This window comes from Rhinoderma darwinii, chromosome 12 (genome assembly GCF_050947455.1).
Source record: "Rhinoderma darwinii isolate aRhiDar2 chromosome 12, aRhiDar2.hap1, whole genome shotgun sequence".
Classification (NCBI taxonomy): domain Eukaryota; kingdom Metazoa; phylum Chordata; class Amphibia; order Anura; family Rhinodermatidae; genus Rhinoderma; species Rhinoderma darwinii.
The window spans coordinates 60,598,806-60,623,968 of record NC_134698.1 but is presented as its reverse complement, the minus strand read 5'-3'; the positions used below and the strand labels follow the sequence as shown (position 1 = coordinate 60,623,968).

Here is a 25,163-nt window from a genome sequence, read left to right as displayed (position 1 = left end):
CTGTATCTTTGGTAGTGAAAATGGCTAGATGAAGAGGGGTAAGTATTAACTCTCCACTGTTACTGCCTCATACTCACATGGCCCGCCATTTGTTTTTCACAATGGACCGACGACTGCTTTCTGCCTCTCTTTCCTTCACCTCTGGAGCATGGTCTCCCAGCTCCGGTCCTCTCCTGCGATTGCTGCACAGCCACTGCATGACGGCTGGCATCCATCGCGACGCAGAAAGTGCGTATCCTCTTTTGCCACTCTTTGCTTTCACTCACTAGCACAAACGAGCAGGGAACATATCAACAGAACCTCCTTCTGCACAGCTGCTGCCATTGGCTCTAGGATCGAAACAACACACTGGAAATGGTAGTATCTGCCCTTAGTTATCTTTTTTGTCCCTCAGGTCCCCTCAACAGTGTAAATTGCAGAAGGGAGTCATATACTTAGCAAAGCCTAGGTAAACTTAGGCGGCCATTACACCCTTCTGGGAGGTACTAGCCTTGCAGTATTTGATTGGACTCGTCATCAGTTTCACCAGTTTTGTGGTGATCCCTAAATTGCCATGTCAGATACCACAGAAGGATCCTCCCGATAGGCACTTTATGTAACTCACTATGCTTGCTACACATCCGGCTATAAATTTTCATGTGGGCAACCTACTCATCTGTGTGATGCATGCTGGCCGCCAAATATCTGTGGCAATCCCTCCTGTGATCCCACCATCTCAGCCGCTAGAAACATTGCCCATGCCTTGTACTGAATGTGCCAAACCGGAATGGGATCATTTGCTTTTCCCATTAATGTCATTAATGTCACCCAGTGCATGATAGACTATCTTCCTCATGCATCAGACCCTTAAAAACTGGTAGATCTTCTTGCTCTCATCCGCCATCTGTATCTCCTCTCCCCAAAAACGGCCTTTTGGAACAGAACGCCGTTTTTCCCATTGAAATCAATGGGCAGATGTTTAGAGGCGTTCTGCTTCCGATTTTACAGGCGTTTTTCGGGACATTTACGGCTGAAAACACTACGTGTGAACATACCCGAAGTCTTGCCTGAGTTCTTGTCAGAAGATTATCTTTTTGTGGCTGGTGTTTGACACCGACTCGGCTTGGGTGTTACTTTTTCCAGAGAAGTTGTCCACCCTCTAGCAGCCAGTCCATGCTCTGCAGAGGGGAAACCACACCACTCTCCGCGTTAACATGAAGGTTCTGGGCACCATGGTGGCTTCCATCATGGCCATTGCATTTTTCTAGCTTCATACTCATCCGCTTCTAAAGGTGATGCTCTCCCGTTGGAACCACTCAGGGCACAGAGTGCAACAGCAATGGCGGAGGCCGCCAGGATTCTGGAACGGGCGGAACTAGACCTTCCTGCTCTCTTGGCAGTGCACATCATAGGGGTCGACAATTTGGTTGCAGATTTCCTCAGTTGCAAACGGATTGACCCCAGATAGTGGACTCTTCATCCCAAGATATTCTACCAGATATTCTGCAGGTGTGGTACGCCGGAGGTGGACTTGCTGCCATCCAGGTTCAACCTAAAGGTTCCCCAATTCGACCAGCGGATTCTTCCCTTGGTTTCAAAGTCCTGCAGGCACCTGTGTAATATATAAACACGTTCTTTTTATTCTTCTGTTCCCACCTTGGGGGAACAGAAGTGGGACTTATTTGGGATGTCCCACGGTCTGTGTCCTTCAATGAGACGAACAAGAAAAGTGGATTTATCGTCCAATTCATTTGGGAACACAACTCCTACCCTTTGTTTATACAATAATATGGTTGTCAGTTTAACCTGGTTCTTACCTGGTTCCGATATTGTTTTTCTTTTTTACGTTGTGTTCTGTTTCTCCTACTGCTTCTGTAGCGTGAATTATCTCATTTCCTTTCGGAGGGGTATATCCTGTAGGATGGACCAACACCTTTTATTCTTGGTTTCATGCCTCCTAGTGGCAACAGCATATACCCACGTTCTGTGTCGTCCAATGGACTGGACAAGGAAAGGATTTTATGGTGAGAACTCAAAAAAAAAAAAAAGACAATTGTATGCTTCCAACTTTGTGGCAACAGTTTGGGGAAGGCCCTCCCCTGTTTCAGCATGACGGTGCACCAAGCAACGTCCATAAAGACATGGTTTGGTGAGTTTTGTGTGCAGGAACTTGAGTAGCCCGGACAGTGCCCTGACCGCAACCCCATTGGACACCTTTGAGATGAATTGCAACACTAATTGCAAGCCAGAACTTCTCCAACATCAGTGCCTGACCTTACAAATGCTCTTTTGGATGAATGGGCACAAATTCTCAGACAAATTCCAAAATCTTGTGGAATGCCTTTCCAGAAGAGTGCAGTCTATTATAGCTGCAAAAGGGGGGACCCACTCAATATTAACGCCCATGGTTTTGTAATGGGATTTACAACAAACTCATATAGGCGTGATGGTCAGGTGTCCACATACTTTTGGCCAGAAAGTGTAAATAAATAAGAGATAAGAAAATTATACCTTAGTTACTAATATAAGCATTTCTCCGCTATTTTTACCATTACCAGTCCGTAATGTAATAGAAATCTTGCTTTAGGCAGTCCATTATAAATTACTATTAGGTAACTTGTCCGATTTATTGAGCGCATTGTTTAAACTTAGTCGTATTTGAAAGTTGATCATTTTATTATTTGTTTCTTTAACAGAAATCATGTACCTAAATTTATTTTAAGATAAATCTGATTAACAGTGTATTCTAAAACAGGAACAACATAGATTGAGTTCTGCCAAGCTGCCATCAATCTTCTCTGGTTTTAGTACAGTGCCAATCCAACTATTCATGTGAGACAGACTAGCTGCTATAGAAATTCTTCCTGACCATTAGACATTTCTGTAGGGTTTTGAGGCAAGTTTATCTCTTCAGCGGCAGAATTAATGGGCAGAGTGGTGGCTTGGAAATACTCAAACCATATTTATCTCATTAATCAGATTTTTTTTTTGTTTAAAAAAAAAAAAGTAAAAAGGTTAGGGTGGAGAATCCCTTTAAAATGACAAATCTGCTATAGGCAATTCCTTGATAACTTTGACTGTCTAAGTATTTAGAATTTTCCGCTTTATGCTATGTGTGCATAACTTGAAAGTAGATGCTTTTATTTTTCAGATGCTGTGGATCATAAACACTTGCAGAGTGTACACAATTGTGTCTACTTTGCTGTTCTGGTCCTCGATTTTCAGTTTACGTATGTTACCTTGATTTCATTTCATGTCCATAGTATCTTCACTTTCTATATTACACTACGTTAGGTTGCTGTTTGCATTCCCTTATAGTTATTTTGGCTGTATTGACATAAGTTTATACAGTCTGTTGGAGTTTTCTGTATTTTTGATGGCAAGAAGAGCACAGTCTGCAGCACTAGTCTTTTCATCAAAAATACAAGAATCTCAAAAGAAACCTGAAAGATCCCGTTAAGTCAATAGGGTCTGCTGAATTAGTCGGTATACATTACAAAATAGATATGGCATAGCTTTCTTGGCTCCATTATAAAGGAGCTACGATGCTTGTGTGAACAGAACCTAAGATTATAATATATACTGAAGTGCTAGTTTACATCTATGTCGACTTGTCTAGTTTAGCAGCTTACAGCTGTTTGAGATATCAATGATTTGCAGCCATAGAAATACTGTTCAGCACATATTTCTATTTCTTAAGGCTAAGGTTTAATAAGTTTTAAAGTTATAAAGGGTGTTTCCTTCAGGGCAACCTCTTTGCATATGTCATATCTGTAAAAAGCAGGTCCAGCTCGGGTGTACTAAATGCAACCACATAGTACATGACCTCACATTTATTTCAGTGGGTGACGTGTAACACTGCATTTGAGCTACCGAATGCAGCTTTTCCTGATTACAGCGGATCGCTTAGGGTTAGATTCCATTGTGATCAGCTGATCTGTCAGTGCAGCTTTAGGGTATGTGCACACGGTAGCAGGCTTTTACGTCTGAAATGACAGACTGTTTTCAGGAGAAAACAGCTGCCTCGTTTCAGACGTAAATGCTCCTCCTCGCATTTTGCGAGGCTTCTCTGACAGCCGTAAATTTTGAGCTGTGCTTCATTGAGTTCAATGAAGAACGGCTCAAATTACGTCTGAAAGAAGTGTCCTGCACTTCTTTTGACGAGGCTGTATTTTTACGCGTCGTCGTTTGACATCTGTCAAACGTCGACGCGTAAATGACAGGTCGTCTGCACAGTACGTCGGCAAACCCATTCAAATGAATGGGCAGATGTTTGCCGACGTATTGTAGCCCTATTTTCAGACGTAAAACGAGGCATAATACGCCTCGTTTACGTCTGAAAATAGGTCGTGTGAACCCAGCCTCATTCGTGGAAGGGGTTGTCCATTATGAATCAAGAGTCAAATACCTTACAACTGCTCTTCCACTCATGCTTGTAAAGTCAACTCCCATAATAGAAAGGAAAGGGATAAATTACACTGTATTTCTTGATGTTCTTACATTACTTTGGTATGTTTGTATATAGGAAACTCAAAACTCCCATAACTGAAAAAGTCTGTAATGCATCAACCTGTGACTACATAATGGTAACCGTTGTGTCTGTGCATCCTACAGTGTTATTTCACTCTTGGATAAAAGCACCTTAAAGCTTCTTGCAGAGAATGAACGTATTGGAACTTTTTCTCCTATCTTGCAAGAGCGACTCCTAGAAGCACACAGGACGAGTACAGGAAAGGTAAATAATATATGTATGTGTTTCCTTTTTCACCTTAAGAAGAGCTTCCGAAAGGGAAAAATAGAAGCCCAATGGAGTGTTTAATCACTTACCTGGTGTTACAGATTCATGATGCCCTTTAAAAGTACTACTCTCCTCCAGATCCAGGGGACACTGAGAAGGGTCAGAATGACAGTCCACAGCAATGTCCATATTCTAACAGCTGCTTTTACCTAGGATTTGTCCTTTGGGGTGGATATTGATTTTGATATATATCAGTGTCTCCTATAATAATTCCAACCAGAAGGTGCTGAGTACAAAAAATGACATAAGGCCAAAAGGGTTATTGTTGGTAACCTTATTAGGTTTATGAATCCATGCTGTAATACATCTATTGGATTTAATATGCTGCATATTGTAAAGATCTTTTTACTGAATGGATTCGAGGTAACAAACATTCTGTGAATATTTTATGAAGGGTTCTGCAAAGGGACCTGCAGCACTGGCAAATAGAAAGTGGTGCCCAATGGCTGCAAACTCGTTCCCGTTTCTTTTCCACCACTTTAATAAATCTCTGCCTTTGTGCTGCATTACACAGAGATGTCTTTATTCACATTTTTCAGGTATCTCTTCTGCTTCCATCAACTCTGCATTCAGTGTCCTTCCAGCCAGAGACTGATAACCGCTCCAATTTTCCGAGTGATCGGTCTTTCCATATCTTCAAAAAGCAGAGGTAATTTGGTTGTGCATGCACTTTCATTTTAAATATCAGTAATTTGTTGCTTGTTATGGATGTGAGCTTTAGGTTTCCTTTTTAGTGTTTAATGTTTTACCTCACCTAGTTGTTTATACAAACTCAGAAGATCTAGATTATAACTGAGCTATTTTTGTTATCACAGATACAGTCCAGTGTATTTCTGTCTCTTTATTATAGCCATTAATAATCCATTCATATTTCAGGGATATTTTCTATGAGCTGCTACGTGAGTGGGAAGATTACCATGAAAAGTCAGACTGGGACTTTGAGCGTGGTCTGGGCAATAAGATAAGGTATACTCTACAGATCATTAGATTGTGTCCTCTAGGTGCTCACTACACTGGCCAGGTCATGGGGCCATATCTGAGGTTATGAGCATTTTTAGCCATGAGGGGCATATGGGACACGATTTTGCCATTTTATTAGAAGGATCAGTTCTGCCTCCATTAATAGTAGTAGATAACATCTTATCCATCTGAAGGTTGTCAAATAAAATATGATGGCATTTAACAAAACATCATCAGACATTTGTATCATGTTAAGCACATTCATGCTATGTTAAAAGTATATTTTATGTATCAAATAAAGTCAAGTTTATAGTTATTATTGTCAAGATTTCCCGCAATAGTAAGTGACGGCATATTGCTAGGATACAATCACTTACTGATGGAACGGGTTCCAACTACCAGGACCCCCACAATCCTCAGAATGATGGAGCGGCGTCGCTTTTTAATCGCTGCTGTTCCTGCACAGTAATGGCCCTGGCTGCTCGTTTTGCAGGGAATTACCACTCAGATTCACTCACTTTATTGGGGGCTGATTTGCAGTTCCCTGCACAGCAAGTGGCTGGGAGCGCCACTGTGCTGGAAAAAAGCCAAAGCATTCCAAAGCTTGTGATCAGTGGGGGTCAGAGAGGTGGAACCTCCATCGATCATAATGTTATGGCATATCCTATTTCTCTGCCATAACATTATTAGAATGGACTATCCCTGTAAAATAACATTTACTAAAAATCCGGTGCACCCATCAATCATATCTGAGTGTTATTTTGCCACTTATACTCATTCTGTTTGTAAAATGCATCAGTACATTAATATATGTGTAGCTTCAATATTTTGTCATGTTCTTTTCTATTTAAATAAACTTTGGAGGAATTTTTTATAGATTAAACAAGTTTACCTAGCCGCCAATCTTGAAGGTGTTTTCCAATACTATATGTCATCACTGAGGCCCCATGCACACGACCGTGCCCGCAATCACGGCCCGCGATTGCGGGCACGGCCGGCCGCTGACTGACAGCCGCATTTTCGGGCCGTGCTCCCATACAAAGTATGGGAGCACGGCCCGCAAAATGCGAAAGAACGGACATGTTCCATAATATCCTTAGAATATAGGGACCACAGTGCTAGCGAACTTTATCAGCAGCCCTATTCACTTGAATGCTGTTGTGCAGGAGAAAAACACAGAGGGTACTTCGTTCTCCGGATCGGGGGGGGGGGGGGGCTACAGATGTTTGACCACCACCAATCTTAATGTTATGGCATATCCTAGCAATATGCAATTACATTCAATGATGGGTATTCCCCTTTAATTCTTTTGAATTAGCAATGGTATAGATGTTGATGCATGGTTATTTATGTCAGCTGAATATATTTATCATGTTTACTAACTTTGTGTTACTCTTTTTGTTACTTTATTCTTTTTTAACGTATTGGAGGAAGACTTTAACATTTTCTTGTTTTCTTCCAGGGCCATGATGTTTAACCTCTCTGTAGCCTGTAATCATAGTCATTTTGCAAGACTTTTTCAGAGACAGCTTATTCAGGTAAAGTACATGTTTTGTATGCACCTTTACCAACCTGCTTTGCAATAGATATAAATATGGGAACGCAAGTCGGATTGAAGACACATTCAGACGTGTATGGCCAGCTTAATTCAAGTCATTTAACCCCTTAAGGACACAGCATATTTTGGCCTTGAGGACAGAACAATTTTTTTTATATTTCCCTCTTTGTATCCTGGCGCTCATAACTTTATTTTTTATACAATGTAGTTGTATGAGACTGTTTTTTACGGGACGAGTTGTACTTTATGTAGGTACCATTTTTTGGTACAAATACATTATATCGTTTAATTTATATAAATTTTTATTTTGTCGAAAATGCAGAAAAAAAGCCGTTCCGCTGCAGTTTCTTTTTACACACCATACACCGATCATCATTAATATTATACATGTGATGTAAAGGTTGTTACAGTCGCGATACCAAATATCTCTATTTTATGTTTTGGGCCGTATATATTAAAAAGTTCATTCATTGTAAAAAAAAAAATGTGTATTTCTGTGTATTTATTTTTACATTTTTTTTATTTAACATGACTTTTTTTAATTAATTTTTTTTTTTTTTAATCCCACAAAGGGATTTTTCATTTTGATTTAGATTTTTGTAACTGTAATGTACTGGCATATATCTATATGCCAGTACATTAGTCTGTGTACTGATTGTACACAGGCAGTTGTTAGGGCATACCTAAGTATGCCCTAACAGGGAATATGGTCAGACAGCCCTGGGATACTTCAATGGACCCTAGGGCTGTCTGACCATACAAGTTATGGGCCACGATCGCGTCACAGAGATTTCCTGTGACGCAATCAAAGGACAGTCCCCCCTTCTCATATACACTTTGAATGCCCCGACCAGCTTTGATCGCGGCATTCAAGGTTAACGGCGGAGAGATGAGGTTTCTCTAATCTCCGCCGTTAGAGTGGGGCAGCGGCTGTGTATTACAGCAGTTGCCCCGCTCCTGATTACGTGTCACACAGGATGAGAATGCTTGTCCTAATGCGCTAGGTGCCTGCCGCTCAGGACGAGTATTCTTGTCCTGTGTTGGCAACCAGTTAAAGTGCTTCTGTCTCCATAATAAGCTGCTCTATTTAAAGGAACAGTGCCATCACAAATTTTTTTTTAATATGTTAAAGATGTTAGTGCTTTATTAAAAACGTTTGTATTTATTTGTGTGTTTGTGTTTTACTTTTTCTTATTTTTACACTTTTTCTTCCCTATGGGGGCTGCCATTTTTTGTTCCATTTCTGTATGTGTCGATTAACGACACATACAGACATGGAATACGGCAGCCACAGTCCCATAGGGACTGCGATCGGGTCCCGTCCCATCCACTTCTGTGTACGCCGTCTGTGTGGGAACTGCGCATGCGCCGCTCCCACACAGTCCAATTTGAAATTGGCGCCGTCCGGCGCCATTTTCCTGTGGACCGGAAGTCGCGGCCGGACAGTAAGATTACTACTTCCGGTCGCGGCTTCCGGACTTGTGCACTTGGACCAGCGGCAGCAGACGGAGCGGACGGGCCGGAGGGAGCCGCGGCGGCAGGAGCAGGTAAGAGATTTCAATATATGTTCGTGTTTGTGTACGTTTACTACTGTATGTAAACCTACTACACTGTGTGTTAGCTCAAAAAATGGCGACACACAGTGTAGGAGGTTAGACCGTTCAAACCCCTCGTTTATCCCGGCACTAGCCAGGATAAAGGAGGGGGGGATGCTGAGAGCTCACTAGAGCGAGGGCTTTTTACCCAATTTTGCAATGCTGCAATTTTGGGAATAGCTCCATCTAGTGACCAGCAATGGGAAATATTATAAATTAGAATCTAATTTATAATATTTCCTGACTCGTGAAAAAAATAAAAAAAATTTGAACAATGTTTAATCACCTACACAGTAAATGTTTAATTTAAAAAAAACAAACATGTTTTTCTGGCAACACATTCCCTTTAAGCACAGCATATTCTAGAGAACTGTCCATTGTATTATTAGGTCAAATAGCGCCAAAAAAAATTATTGTGCCATTTGTTTAATTGCATCTCACACAGAACACTGCCGACTCAGAGCTATGATTCCGCTGTATTCATGCGGGGAGCGTTATTAGTAATAATGCAAATACTAACTTATTAATTCTTACGTTTATTTGTTACTATTGTAGTGCATTAAAGTTCTCTTTCATTTTTACCTATTCAGATGTGTAAAGGACCCACTGGAGGAATGGGAGGTGTTGGGGCTGGTGATAATCCTGACCAAGATGTTCTCAACATGCTTGGGTCAGATAACCTCAACAAACTGAAGCGTCTACAGGAGAGATTTGTGGCTCCTCAAAGTGTCGGTGGCCCTTGTCCTCCTCCTTCTTTTCCTGGGTACCAGCAGTTCTTCAGAGACTTCATACTCAGTGCTGAAAAGTGAGTATTGCTAAAATGTTTATCTTAAAAAAGGGTTGCTTTACCTTCCAGATGTACAGTGTAAGTGATTGGGAATTACATTTGTTAAATGTGCCTTTTTAAATCCTATAAGATCATGCTGCACTAGGGCGACACCCCATTCACATGCAAGCTCGGATCAGCGAAGCGTGCATGTGTTCTCAATAGGGAGAAGGGATTAACTGTAGTTTCAATTGGTGAAACTACACAAACCCCTGTTATTACAGTAAGTTATCCATACTTGCCCTCCTTGCTCCTGAGTTGGATCCTTTTTAGCTCCGGGCACATCGCTGGGTCATGATGCAGTTCAGCATCAGGACATTGTATGCGCGAAGCAGATAATGTCTTGACTCGGAACAGTGTAAAGATCCAGTGCTGCGCATGTACCTGAAGAGGATCCTGTGCTGTGCCCGGAGCTGGAAAAAACCCGGCTGAGGAGTGAGGAGGCTAAGTATTTTGAGGCGTGTGGTACTGTCTGCTGGGGTCTTGTATCTATGCTTATCATGTGTGATACTGTATGTTCAAGCCCTGTATCTAAGTCTGTCATGTGTGATAGTGTCTGCTGGGGCCCTGTATCTAAGCCTATCAAATGTGATGTTGTCCACTGAGACCCTATATCTAGGTCTATCATCTGTCGTACTGTCTGCTGAGGCCCATATGTTTTAGGGCTTGTGCCCCATGTCATTTAAAGGAGCACTCACACTATTTTTTTAGATGCATTTCTGGGTATCTTAAGTAACCCATTTATGCAGCACTAGCAGCCAGCGGCATTGCTAGGATCTTAAAGAAGCACTCCCAAAAGTTTTTTTTATTCTCTGGCCCGTTGGAAAGTCACGTCACGTTATGTAAATTGTGGGAAAGTAATCGTCTTACCGGTGGCTGTATGTGTGAGTTATCCACTTCCTTCTGGTCCTCAGTTGTGTCATGTGACCAGTAATAGGAATCTCCAAGTGCCACAGCGACTCATGTGTGGACAGGAAGTCAGTTTCTCCATTCGAGGCTGTGATAGTAATGAATGGAGAATCTGACTTCCTGTCCACACACGAGACACTGGGGCAGTTAAAGGAACAGTGTCACCACAATATTTTTTTTAATATGTTAAAGATGTTAGTGCTTTATTAAAAACGTTTGGATTAATTTGTGTGTTACTTTTTTTTATTTTTACACTTTTTCTTCCCTATGGGGGCTGCCATTTTTTTTTCCATTTCTGTATGTGTCGATTAACGACACATACAGACATGGAATACGGCAGCTCCAGTCCCATAGGGACTGCGAACGGGGCCCGTTCCATCCACTTTCGTGTACGCCGCTGTGTGGGAACTGCGCATGCGCCGCTCCCACACAGTTCAATTTGAAATGCGCGCCGTCCGGCGCCATTTTACTGTGGACCGGAAGTCGCGGCTGGACAGTAAGATTACTACTTCCGGTCGCGGCTTCCGGACTTGTGCGTTTGGAGCAGCGGCAGCAGACGGAGCGGATGGACCGGAGGGAGCGGCGGCGACTGGAGCAGGTAAGTTATTTCTATGTATGTTCGTGTTTCAGTGTGTTTACTACTGTATGTTAACCTTCTACACTGTGTGTTAGCTCAAAAAATGGCGACACACAGTGTAGGAGGTTAGACCGTTCAAACCCCTCGTTTCTCCCGGCACTAGCCAGGATAAAGGAGGGGGGGATTCGGAGAGCTCACTAGAGCGAGGGATTTTTACCCAATTTTGCAGCATAAAGCAATGTGGTTGCTTTACCACATGCAATGCTGCAATTTTTGGAATGGCTCCATCTAGTGACCAGTGCTGGGAAATATTCTAAATTGAATCCAATTTATAATATTTCCTGACTCGTGAAAAAAAAAAAATAAAATTAGAACAATGTTTAACCCCTTAGTGACCAGCCCATTTTAGGCCCTAATGACCAAGCTATTTTATTAGTTTTTCTATAGTCGCATTCAAAGAGCTATAACATTTTTATTTTTTCGTCTACATAGCTGTATGAGGACTTGTTTTTTGCGGGATTAGTTGTGCTTTTTAATAGCACCATTTTTGGGTACATATAATTTTTATATTAACTTTTATTAACCTTTTTGGGGGGGATTATAAAAAAAAACTGAAATTCCGCCATTGTTCTATGCGTTTTTAAATTGACGCCGTTCACTGTGCGACGTAAATAACATGTTACCTTTATTCTATGGGTCGGTACGATTACGGCGATACATATGTAGAGTTTTTTTTATGTTTTACGACTTTTGCACAATAAAAACACTTTTGAACTAAAATTATTTGTTTTTGCATCGTCGCTTTCCAAGAGCCGTAATTTTTTTATTTTTCCATCAATGTAGTGATTTTTTGGGCTTGTTTTCTGCGGGACAAGACGTAGTTTTGAATGGTACTGTTTTGGGGTACATGGGACTTATTGATTCATTTTTATTATGACTTTTTTGGGGGGCAATGGAAAAAAATTGCAATTTCGCTATAGTTTTTTGCGTTTTTTTTTTTACGGTGTTCACTTTGCGGTTTAAATTACATATTAACTTTATTAATGGAGTCATTACGGTCGCGGCGATACCACATATGTGTACTTTTTTTTTTTTTTTTTTTTTTTACACTTTTACTAAATAAAACCACTTTTTATGGAAAAAAATGGTTTTATTTATTTTTTTACTGTACTTTTTATTAATAATCTTTATTTCACTTTGATGACTTATTTTATTAGTCCCACTAGGGGACTTTACTGTGCGTTGTTCCGATCGCTGCTATAATGCTCTGATATACTTCGTATACCAGAGCATTATTGCCTGTCAGTGTAAATCTGACAGGCAATCTGTTAGGACGTGCCTCCGGCGCGTCCTAACAGGCATATGTCCAGGGCAGACCTGGGGGCTTTTATCAGTCCCCCGGCTGCCATGACACCCCATCGGAGATCCGCGATTGCATTTGTGGGCCGCCGATGGGTGACAGAGGGAGCGCACTCCCTCTGTAAACAAAGTTAAATGCCGCGGTCGCTATTGACGGCGGCGTTTAACGGGTTAAACGGCCGCGATCGAAGTAAACTTCGATCGCGGGCGTTGGAACAGGAGCTCAGCTGTCATCAGACAGCAGAGCCCCGACTCCTGCCTGCACGGGAGACCCGTGCAGGACTTAGACTAGGCTGACGTGAAAAGCCCATTAGTGAATCACGTAAAAAGGCGTATTAGTGGTCACTAAGGGGTTAATCACCTATACACTAACTGTTTAACTAAAAAAAAAAACAAACATGTTTTGCTGGCAACACATTCCCTTTAAAGATTCCTATTCCTGGTCACATGACACAGCGGAGGACCAGAAGGGAGTGGATAACTCACAAATACAGCCACCGGTAAGAAGATTACCATCCCACAATTGACATAAGTACATTAATGAAGATCCTCCTGCGGCTTCTGGTCATAGCGCTCATGCAGACAAGAATGTTAAGAAATCGACATACAGTCCAAGTATAATCAGAATTGCTTGTTCCCTGAATGGTGTGGAGCTCATAGGGGTATCATCCCATCCTGCAGCTCACACAAATACACTCCCCAGTGAGAAGGGGTAGTGGCCGGCAGGTCACATTCGTAGATAAACATTTAGCAGAGTGAACAAAAGTTCCATATCGTTCATGGAGTAGCACGATCAATTAAATATAATGAAATGAAATAAGGTGACTGTGTCACAGAAACTCTCACCAGTGGTGTAAAATTCATCCAGGATCTGCCCACGTGCTGGCTGCTAATATGGACAAAATGGAGGCGTGGCGACTGCAAATCCCAGGAGTTATCCAACATCCAGGTCCCTCAGAATGTGTGCGGAAATGCAGAATAAATTTGCTTTTCCGGTGTTTCAGAGGCAGCTGGCAATCCCCAGAGATCTAGGGTCCGCTTGGCAGGTGACAGAGGGGAGGTCTAGGGGTAGTAAATGCTATGCACAGTCTAGTGCACCCCAGGAATAAGGCAGAGGTGGGGTCAGAGCACTGTCCGGCCGAAGATTTAATCCCTGGCTCCGGCTGCGTACGTAGGTTGCAGTCACTTACCGGCTCTTTCTCAGCTCAGGAGAACTTAAATTGCTTGTCTCCCACCAGTGGAGCAGGGAGAGGTGGTGGGGAAAGCTATAGATGCCCACCTGTAAGCCAATGTCAGCGGTGGCGAGTTCCATGTACCGGAGCGCCGTCCAGCCGGAAATGTAGTTCGCGGTCATGGGACCGCTCTATCTCTGCCCAAAATTGATGGCTGTGCTCGTCTCTGTCCGGGGGAGCAGGAAAATATATTGGGGACAAGCTTAGATGTTCACCTGCAGGTCGATGTCAGTGGATTTGAATTTCAGAGTAGGAGCGCAATGGATGTGCGTCCGCTCACGCTGTCATGGCCACGCCCCTCTGCTAATCCAGTTTAAAACTTTAATAATTAGAGATATTTGTATTGAATGCAGGCATGGGTTTCGTGGCCATGTTATTGCTACATTCTCTCTGTAAGGCCATGATCACACACACACTCACACACCGTTTTAATGCAGTTTTTGTGACCGTTTTGGCTTAGGTTTTTTTAGCCAAACCCAGAAGTGGATCAAAAAAGAAGGAAAGATATAAAGAAAAGACATATGCATCACTTTTCTTTTGTGTCCACTCAAAGAACTGAGCTAAAAACTGCATCAAAATTGTGACACTGATCCTGGCCTTACTCCAGTTTTATTAAGTGTTCTTAAATCTTCTCCACCTTGACAAGTTCTCTTATGTTCATTCTTGCACTCTTAGCAGTGGGCTGATGGTAAGAATATGGCATATTTGCTTACTAGGATGAGGGTATATGTAGATATTATTTAATTCACTTTTTGCAGCTACCAGTTTAATCAACACCTAATGGACAGTCTGTGCCAAGAAATACAAGAGCTGGATGCCAATTCCATTGTGGGACATGAGACAACGGATGTGGAGTCGGATATGGAAGAACAGGTACCTTCCAGAACTGCTGCATACGTGGGGCATATATTGGTTGTGAAACATTTCATTAGAAAACTCAGGTGGATTAGACAAGTATAGATGCAAGTCCTTGCATTGTCACTTCAACTCCTATGTAGTTATGAAATGTAGATATGGCACTGTACTGGTTTAACATGAAAAGAGGGGGAAAAATCCTTAAGAACTAGTAACGGGATGAAAAAAATTAAAGTGAATCTGTCAGCAGTGCGATATTGTGGAGGGCAATGTAACGTTACCTTTTGCATGTCCGAGAAACCGGCGTTTAATTCCCCCCAGCGCGGAGATCAGAAGTGCCATTTTTGCTCTAAGTGGCGGCTCAAGCAGCCAATTAGGAGACCACTAGAGCAGTCACTAAGAGGGGCGGGACAGGCAGTGTACACTGAAGAGAGTCAAGGCACACTTGCACATCAAGTGCCCGTCTTGGTTGCACTTGCAACCGCGGTGCCAGGGAATTAATTGCTGATTTCTCGATCATGCAACTTGCATGACCGAGACAAAAGGTTACACTGCTCTCCCCCTTCCCTATATCATTCTGTCAGCATTTTTGAGGTCTCAAAACTGCTGATAGATTCGCTTTAATGTGTATCCTCCAATCTTCCCTTTTATGCTGCATGTCTACCTTGACCAAAATACATTTGTACACCAATACTTTGCATTAGGTGTTAAGCGGTGGGGTGGATCTAAGCAAACATAGCAGGGAGGTTTGTTAAAGCATACGTATGATTACATATTTTTCATAAATCAGTAGTACATATGTATTCCTGAAAATTTGTATTCTAAATTATTAGAAGTGGCATCTTCCTCTCCTTACAGCTTCATGTAATTCCCCTTTTTTCCTGCAACATGGTTCCCAAAAACTCTGTAAAAGTGTAAGACGGAGTAGTGGGATACACCTGCAGTATTACTCTTTCTCTCTCTAAGGGCTCATTCAGACGAGCGTGTATCACGTCCGTGTGACGGCTGTTAAAACAACGGCCGTCACACGGACTCATGTATTTCAATAGGGCCGTTCACACGACCATTGTTTCAACGGAGCGTGTGAAGGGTCTGTGAAAAAATAGGACATGTCTTATTTTACTGCATGTCACGCATCCCTCCATAGACTCAAGTCTATGAGGGATCCGTGACAACGTGTCCCGCACGGGTGCACCTCGGATGTGAAAAACTTACGTTTTTCACATCCAAGGTTGTTGACGCTCGTCTGAATGTAGCCACATACTGCATGCTGTGAGTAGGGAGAAGTCTTAACTTTCTCATAATACTGAGCAAAGCAATAGCAGGAAGAGTCTTTTCACTCCGCAGGCACAAAACAAAAAAGACACAAATTCTGGCTACATTACATCTAATATACAATATATATATTATATAGCTCCAACATATTCCGCAGCGCTGTACAAAGGGTCACACTTACTGTCTTCATTGGGGCTCACAATCTAAGTTCCCAATCATTATGTTTTTGGGGTGTGGGAGGAAACCGGAGTACCCGAAAGAATCCCTCACAAACCCAGGGAGAACATACAAACTCCATGCAGATGTTGTCATTGGTTGGATTTGAACCCAGGACCCCAGCGCTGCAAGGCAACAGTGCTAACCACCTAGCCACTGTGCCGTATTTTCGCCAGAAACCAGCAACGATTTTATCCATAGGTTTTGTTTGGTATTGCAGCTCAGCCCCATTACACTGGACAAGGGTGGTGCGGTTTCTGGAAAAAAAGTAGATATGTTTTCATAATCTCATTCAACCCCTTTATTAATCTACAGTATGCAATGCAGGCGTTCTGCTTCAACCTGAGCGGTCTGTCATGAATATAGCAGGCTTAGTCATCTGCGTCGGAGTACATGTCATTTTTGCTGGATAAAATAGCGCAGCATGCAGAGCTAATTTGTCCGGCAAAATACCGTAAACCTGACGGAACCCATTAAAGTCGATGGATTTCATCATGTCTCTTTGGTTTCTGTCTTTGCGCGGATCCGGCGCTTCCATTTTTCCTATTATTCTGTTCCATTGTTGGAGCATAATAACGGAAATTGTAAAAAAGATGTGATCAGAGCCTTAGCTGCAGCAAGGACTACGCTCTATTTATTACAGTTCATTAATATTTGTTTTTTCATAATGTGTTTTAGGATGAAAAAGTACGCTTTGCTTCAATTCTGCTGAATCTCCGGCTTTTGGCAAAGTTTCTGGGGTTTGTGACTTTCCTACCCTATAGAACCACAGAATCTCTCTCCACTGAATTACAGGAGTCTGCAGTTTCCTTACGGAATCAGGTAAATTATTTGAAGAATGTTCCTCCTTTATAGAATTGGTTGTAACAAAAGTATTGTTGCTTATATCAACCAATTACATCGCTTCTTTATTTTCCAACCTTCTCTGATAAATTACTAATTAGAATCTGGTTGCTATGGGCAACGCGGACACTTTGCGAACATTTTTTTTTTCTTTAATAATGAAGGGAATTATCTTTGTTCTACTACTTTTCTTTCCTCTTCCCCTCTATCTCCATTTGTAGATCTTTCCCACATCTTTCATTGTCTTATCGTTTGACCATCTGACCTTTTTTGTTTCACTCTAGACCCTCCCAATGTTAGATGTGTTGCAGTTGCTCAGACGTTCCATACAGGACCATCGCACAGTGTTGACTGTTCCTTGGGCAGTAGAATATCTCTCGTTGGTGGATTGTGTTGCCCCATACCTTGATTATTATAAAAAGGTCTTTTGCCTTTTACTCCATCTGTACAGGTGATAAGAACAGTCGTGTCAACTTGACCATAATATACACACTCTATAAGGATGACGCCACAGATCACAGGGCTTTCCTCTAAAAGCATTTCCAATGTCTTTTTCAGAAGGACCTGGAAGTGGTGTTTAGCACCCCAAACCCTTACAGGTTTGGAAGTCTGTACAGGAGGTTCCTCTGTGCTCCCACTATTTGAACTGTAGTGGGCATCTTAAAAATGCCTTTATTTAAAGTGCCCTTATCTCATTAGTCTATTTTATGTCTTGTCCCCTCACTTCAGTTTGATTATCTACATTTCAGGTGCTCTCGTGTTATCAGGTCTATGCCACTTGTATATAGTGATCCCGTTACCACGCGTCGCAAATTCGTACAACAGACTATGCATACGCATATACAACATCGATAAGGAAGGCTCTGTAAAAAAAGAAGACTGTTACAATGTCACTCTGTTGTGTGTTCACATAGTTACATAGCATAGTTATGTCCATCAAGTTCAACCAGAAGAGGGAGAGAAAGTGGATGAAAGGAAGTAGGAGGAATCGTAGGTTTAATTTCCCCCTACTGACCCAGAGGAAGGCAAAAAAAAAACAAACAAAGCATGAGCCAACTGCCCTAAAAAATATATTTATTAACCTTGTTTCCAACTTTTTTTTTTGTAATTTTACTCGACCGTTAAAGGATATGTAAACCTTTTGAAGTAATTTTATGTAATATGTGATTTTATGCAGCTTTTATAAGGTTTGTATTAAAAAAAAAATAGTTTACTTTGCATACATAGAAGCTGTATCTTACCGTTAAAACTAAATTTGCCCGGTAAGCAGAATTGATGGCTCGGCAGAGAACTTAGAAGTGATCAATAACTGTGTGTCAGACACGCAGGACCAGTTTTCTGCCAAGCCATCAGACCTACTGAACTGACTGATTTGTCTTTGATGGTAAGATACAGCTTCTATATGTTCAGGATACATAGAAAGTATCTCAAAAAGTAAACCATTATTTATTTTTTATAAAAACCTATTTAAAAGTTGCATAAAATCACATAATACATTATTTTATAAAAGAAAAAAAATTGGACTTAAAAGGTTTACATATCCTTTTAGAATATGGCTGTTCTAACAATATCTTTTACAGTCTTGAGTCTATCTGTTGTGTCATGACTTTTTTTTAAAGGCGTATTATGCTTTGTATTAGTCTAGTGTTTGTGTTGTCAGGATCAGCTGATTGACTTTATTGTGTTTTTCTTTTTGTTGTAAAGAAATAAATTGATCCTGACAGATGAGAAGAAGATGAGTTTCTTAAACAAGCTGCTGCTTCTTGCGGTTCTGGGCTGGCTTTTCCAGGTACTATATTTACAACTGTAAGGGTATGTGCACACGTAGTGACCAATAACGTCTGAAAATACGGAGCTGTTTTCAAGGGAAAACAGCCCCTTATTTTCAGACGTTTTTTTGAGCAACTCGCGTTTTTCGCTGCGTTTTCGCTGCGTTTTTTACGTCTGTTTTTGGAGCTGTTTTCATTGGAGTCAATGGGAAAACGGCTCCAAAAACGTCCAAAGAAGTGTCCTGCATGTCTTTGACGGGGCAGTCATTTTACGCGTCGTCGTTTGACAGCTGTTAAACGATGACGCGTAAATGACAGGTCGTCGGCAAACCCATTCAAATGAATGGGCAGATGTTTGGCGACGTATTGGAGCCGTATTTTCAGACGTAAAGCGAGGCATAATACGCCTCGTTTACGTCTGAAAATAGGTCGTGTGAACCCAGCCTAATAATCCAATTTAACTCGCGCATATTATTCTCATGTTGTGTAGCTTGTTCTTGTTAAAGGGGATTTCCCTGTATTAAATGCTATTGCAAATATAGTCCAGCATTAAAAATTAATGTACCTTATATTACACAAATTCTCCAGTTGCGAGATATTCCCTTTATTTTATTATAATGGTGCCGTCCGTGGGTGTTCAATCTGTAGTAATGTTAAAGTTCTCCTACCGAGTTGGATGAGGGAGGACGCACATACTCAGTTCCACTTCACAACAGCCAATAGACAATGCCTTCTCTGCTTGTCAGTAAAGTAGTAGATAAGCTTTTATTCAGAACCACAGCTTGTAGTGTGGATGGAGACTCACACAGTAAGAAACACAGGAGAGCGAGCAGTTTACTTAGATTTAAAAAAAAGCTGCATACAGCATTGCTTACATACAGCGTTGAGCTCTCCCCTCTCCTGCTCATCCTCACTGTGTGGAAACTAGGCTCTCCCTCTTCCTGAGTTATATAGGGCTGGGCTCTCCCGCTTCCTTAGTTATATAGGGCTGGGCTCTCCTTCTTCCTGAGTTATATAGGGCTGTGCTCTCCCCCTTCCTGAGTTATATAGGGCTGGGCTCTCCCGCTTCCTGAGTTATATAGGGCTGGGCTCTCCCGCTTCCTGAGTTATATAGGGCTGGGCTCTCTCACTTCCTTAGTTATATAGGGCTGGGCTCTCCCACTTCCTTAGTTATATAGGGCTGGGCTCTCCCACTTCCTTAGTTATATAGGGCTGGGCTCTCCCTCTTCCTGAGTTATATAGGGCTGGGCTCTCCCTCTTCCTGAGTTATATAGGGCTGGGCTCTCTCCCTCTTCCTGAGTTATATAGGGCTGGGCTCTCTCCCTCTTCCTGAGTTATATAGGGCTGGGCTCTCCCTCTTCCTTAGTTATATAGGGCTGGGCTCTTCCACTTCCTTAGTTATATAGGGCTGGGCTCTCCCTCTTCCTGAGTTATATAGGGCTGGGCTCTCCCTCTTCCTGAGTTATATAGGGCTGGGCTCTCTCCCTCTTCCTGAGTTATATAGGGCTGGGCTCTCCCTCTTCCTGAGTTATATAGGGCTGGGCTGTTCCTGTAAAAAGACACGCAATGGATGCATTTTTAAAGCCTCTCCTAGAGAGGAGGCAGAGGCAGGTAAACAGAACAAACTGCCATATACAAGCTGTGACTGAGGGGGAGGAGCTGCAGTCGACAGGACACGCCCTCCTGAGCTGCCAGTCTGAATAAAATATACCATAGCATTGTATGGGGAGATCTCTGGTTTCATGTACGATACAGGGCTGGTTTTAGTTTGATATAAAGAGATTGTGATGCACTATATTATGTTTTGTTTTCTTCTTTTTTTCATTAATTCTGGGACAACCCCCTAAAAGGTGCCAGCATTGCCAGAGGAAATGTTTTTCAACTGTGATCCTGTTCAGGATGAGGTTTCCGTAGCGTTGTTGGTGTCCACGCAGGGACTGGTAAGTGTGTGGTGTGTTACGTAACAGTAGTTCTTATACATTTATTTGGATGTTCTTGGTTTGATCACTTCTGTCAAGTGATTACCTTTTTTGAGCTTAGTGACGACAAATATGATTTCATTTACCACTTCCTTGTTTTCTTTGTGTAATGGGACATTGGCCTGCCAGATTTGCAAATCAAATCTGGGAGAGGTAATGACAGCCATATTAATGACTATTCAGATGTGTCCGGTGATTGTGGAATCTGCTTATGACCTCTTGCAATGAGGCTGCCGGTTCAGATGCTTCATTTCATTTTCTTGCAATGCAACCATTTTTTTTTAATTAAAGACTTTTATAAGTTTGTATAACAATGCAACAGAAGAGCAGTGCAAAATATAATAAGATACAAGTATTAAAGAGGCTCTGTCCCCACATTATAAGTGCCCTATCTCCCATATAAGGAGATCGGCGCTGTAATGTACGTGACAGTAATGCTTTTTATTTAGAAAAACTATCTATTTTAAACCACTTTATTAGCGATTTTTAGCTTTATGCTAATGAGTTTCTTAAGTGGTCGTGTTTTTACTTTCGACCAAGTGGGCGTTGTACAGAGTGTATGACGCTGACTAATCAGTGACCAGTCAGCGTCATACACTCCTCTCCATTCATTTACACAGCAGCATCATGTTCTTACTAGAACACGATGTGCAGCCACATACACAGACATTAACATTAATCAAGTGTCCTGATAATGAATATACATGACCTCCAGCCAGGACGTCATGTGTATACAGAATCCTGACACTTCTGAATCTTTTCTGTGAGATTCCAGCAAGCCACGCGTAATCTCGCGAGATTACGAGGTAAACGAGATTTCGTTTCCCTTGCTGGAAATCTCACAGAAAAGATTCAGAAGTGTCAGGATTCTGAATACACATGACGTCCTGGCTGGAGGTCATGTATATTCATTATCAGGACACTTGATTAACGTTAATGTCTGTATATGTGGCTGCACATCGTGTTCTAGTAAGAACGCGATGCTGCTGTGTAAATTAATGGAGAGGAGTGTATGACGCTGATTGGTCAGCGTCATACACTCCTGTACAACGCCCACTTGGTCGAAAGTAAAAACACGCCCACTTGGGCATTAAGAAACTCATTAGCATAAACCAAAATCGCTAATAAAGTGGTGAAAATAGATAGGTTTTTTTAAAATAAAAAGCACTGCTGTCACCTACATTATAGCGCCCATCTCCTTATGTAGGAGATAGGGCACTTATAATGTGGTGACAGAGCCTCTTTAAATTCAAGGAGATATCTCAAATGGAGCTAGACTTTGGCTTAGTGTGCAGCATATTGCTTCAATAGCAATGTGTTCTCTTCTGCTACAGGAGGGATGTTATTTTAGTGAACTCCTTCTAATGTGCAAAATGCCGATGGTCATGTCTACACCCCCCCCACCAAGTACAGACTAAATGACCTATTAGACAAAGAGATTATCGTACAAGTTCTTGTATAATCGTTCGAAAGTTTGAGATAATGTGTAATAGCGTGCAATGATCGAATGACAAGTGATAAATCGCTCGATTTCTGTGGATCGGCCACATCTACCTGGGCAAAAGATTATCGTTTGTCGCTGCCACATCCCCTTGTCTAATCAGAAATCTTCCAGTTGTTGGCAGTTCAGAGATGAGGTGTGGGCGAACGAGCAACGATCGCAGTTACCACCGAGCAGCGAAAATATTTAGAAATTATTGTCACATGTAATAGACAGTCTAAATCCTCACTCGTCGCTCATTTATGAAAGAATATCTGCCCGTCAAATAGGACCCTAAGATTACCACAACTATTAGGCTATGTCCAAATACATGTATTTGCAAAGGGTGAAATCCACTGCATTTCCGCAACAGAATGAACAATGCAGAAATTGTACGGTACATGTGGATGGTGTTTTTAAAAACCTCATCCACTTGTATTGTACTGTACGTTGCTGTGGATTTGCAGTGCAAAGTGTTTTGTTAGGACCAAATGACAAACAAATGTGTACAGGGAAAATATAATGGGCCATGTAGGAGGTTTTTTCATCCTGTAATCTTTTGTTCTCCCCCCGTATGACTGGTGCTGGTGGTGTCCCACCCGGCATTGAGTTGAACACGTTAATGGAGAGGGGGGGATAAAGTGTGGGAACTGCTGGTCCAACAATAGGCAGCAGTAATCTAGTGTCTGAGGTCAACCATTGAAAGATTCAATAATGTTTTGTATTTCTTTCTATTACTTTAGGACTGTGTACCATTGGTGGATCAACAACTGTTATATAACTGTTGTCCTTATATTGGTGAGTATCTCTTGTTATGTTACAGATGTATAATAGCATGGTGATTAAACTAAAATTTTTATCTTCTAAAATTAATTTGTTTTTCTGGAGAAGGCTCCTCTAATGCCTACATGAAGAACAGACACGTCCATGAACCCAAACTCTTGTGCCTTGACAGTATTTTGTGCCCTTACTGTATGCCACAGTTTGTTTGTTTTTCTGGCATTTTGGAGGGCTTGTGCAATTTTCCCTTCACTGTTTCCCCTCATCACTGTTGCTCTGAATTCCTATCTGAGATTACTGTAGCTGTCACCTGTAGCTTGAAGCAATGAGGGTGGAGTCTTACAATGTGACCTTTGCCCTTTAGCTTGTACTGTCGTCTGATGCTACATTAGCCCCTTTAAGCAATTATTCTATTTATTTTGGTATAATTCCCTGCAGGAAATGTGTATTACTTGGTCAAGCACGAAACTGAACCACCCCTCTATGATAATGATATATCCCAATGGTGCATATGTATATGGGTTATCCTACCCCTTATCTGCCTTCCCTACTTCGGCCACAACCCCACCCACCTCTGGGTATAAGTCTGAGACGTCCTCTTTTCCTAGAAAATCGGTGTCTGATGGCAAAATCTATGATTCAGACTTAATTGCTGAGCAGAATCTAAGCTGTGCATCATGTCGGATAAATCTTATCATAGCTATACGGTATACGCTCCAGAATATGGGAGCAGATTCCCCTTCGAGTTAATAGACTTTTTCCTTCCCCGAACCTAAGTGGGCCCTAAAGGCATTTCCCTCTCATTCAGAGTTTGAGGATGTTGTTAGAATGGAAACTCTACGTAAGTTATTATACCAATTGAGTGGATCTCATGTATCTTTTTCTTGAGGAGTCACTTGTATGTTCTCCAAATCTTGGACCCTCTGGTCTCTCGTTTGTCTAAAAACACTACTATACCCATGGTAGACGCAGCCTCTTTCTGTGATACTTTGGATCAGCGAATCGTTTTAAATAGATTTTTACATCTGCTTGAGTTAAGAGTCTCCATTGAGTGGGCCCATCAGCTCCGGCATGTTATCCTTTCAAGAGCGTACCACAGGAAGAGTTGATGAAACTTGCCTGTACCTGCGTGAGGTGTCCCTGGATGCAAGGAGACTTTTCTCACCTGCCTCTGATTCCATGGTAGCTATCCGCAGAATGGCTTGGCTTAAATTCTGGTCTGCTGACACAGCTTCCAAACGCTCTTTGACTGCTCTCTTTTGTGGGTTTTCGTCTTTTTGGGCCTGTTTGGATGAAATTATCTCCGAGGCCATTTTCCCAAAAACTCGTTTCTGGTACTTTTGCCGGCTCACTGGTCCTCAAATCATCTTGATTGCCCTCCCAACATCAGATGAAGAATAAGCCCTCCTTCAAACCCCGTCCTTCCTGGCACCCAAATCCACAGCCGTCAAAAGAACAAGCTCTGCCTCAAGGACGGCCCCCACTCAAGTCTGCTCGGATAGGGAGGTAAGCTAGCCCATATCTCTAATGTCCTGCGTGATGTAGTCTCTTCAGCCTACAAAATATAATGTTCCACCTCGTGTGCCAAAAGGAATGGTTCGTCTTATCCTGGACCTCAAGTGCCTCCTTCGCTTCCCTGAAGGTGGTGATCGCCTTCATGAAGCATGGGCAATTCCCCTGCTCAGTGGACATATAGGATTCGTTCTTACACATTTTGATCAGCCCTCTCTTTGCCAGGGCAGGACCCGCAGTGCAGCAACCATGACAGAAGCTTCTTGGATCCTGAATTGAGCAGAGTGCCATGTCTCTGGCTCTCTCAGCAGTGCACTCCCCTGGAGTCGACAATTGGGTCGCCTACTTTCTTAGTTAAGAACACATTGATTCAGGGGTATGATATCTTCACCCGGAGTTCTTCTACAGTATCTGCTCTAGGTGGGGCACTGGAGATGTAGATTTGATGGTGTCAAGGTTCAACCACAAGATTCCTTGTTTAATATTGTGGGCTCAAGATCCCAAACCTAATGCGGTGGATGCTCTAGTAGCTCCCTATCATTAATTCAGCCTACTCTACATCTTTCTGTCTCTCTTCCTTTCCTAGCCAGGATTCTCATGCAGATGAGGGCAGACGGAATACCAACTATCCTAGTGGCTCCGGAATGGCCTCGTCAGTCAA

The 25,163-nt window shown here is 42.1% G+C and overlaps 1 protein-coding gene across 2 annotated transcripts in view; it reads left to right on the top strand.

The window, feature by feature from the left end:
* The window catches only part of CDAN1 (codanin 1), a 72,283-nt gene that overhangs the window by 19,545 nt on the left and 27,575 nt on the right, over positions 1 to 25,163 (top strand). For both annotated transcript variants that reach the window (XM_075844716.1, XM_075844715.1), the window contains exons 6-17: positions 3,131 to 3,209; positions 4,594 to 4,714; positions 5,317 to 5,426; positions 5,654 to 5,743; positions 7,200 to 7,275; positions 9,481 to 9,695; positions 14,552 to 14,666; positions 16,818 to 16,961; positions 17,267 to 17,433; positions 18,687 to 18,771; positions 20,602 to 20,691; positions 22,954 to 23,008. In XM_075844716.1, coding sequence (XP_075700831.1) covers positions 3,131 to 3,209; positions 4,594 to 4,714; positions 5,317 to 5,426; positions 5,654 to 5,743; positions 7,200 to 7,275; positions 9,481 to 9,695; positions 14,552 to 14,666; positions 16,818 to 16,961; positions 17,267 to 17,433; positions 18,687 to 18,771; positions 20,602 to 20,691; positions 22,954 to 23,008 — 1,347 coding nt within the window. The remainder of the gene's footprint in view (positions 1 to 3,130; positions 3,210 to 4,593; positions 4,715 to 5,316; positions 5,427 to 5,653; positions 5,744 to 7,199; positions 7,276 to 9,480; positions 9,696 to 14,551; positions 14,667 to 16,817; positions 16,962 to 17,266; positions 17,434 to 18,686; positions 18,772 to 20,601; positions 20,692 to 22,953; positions 23,009 to 25,163) is intronic.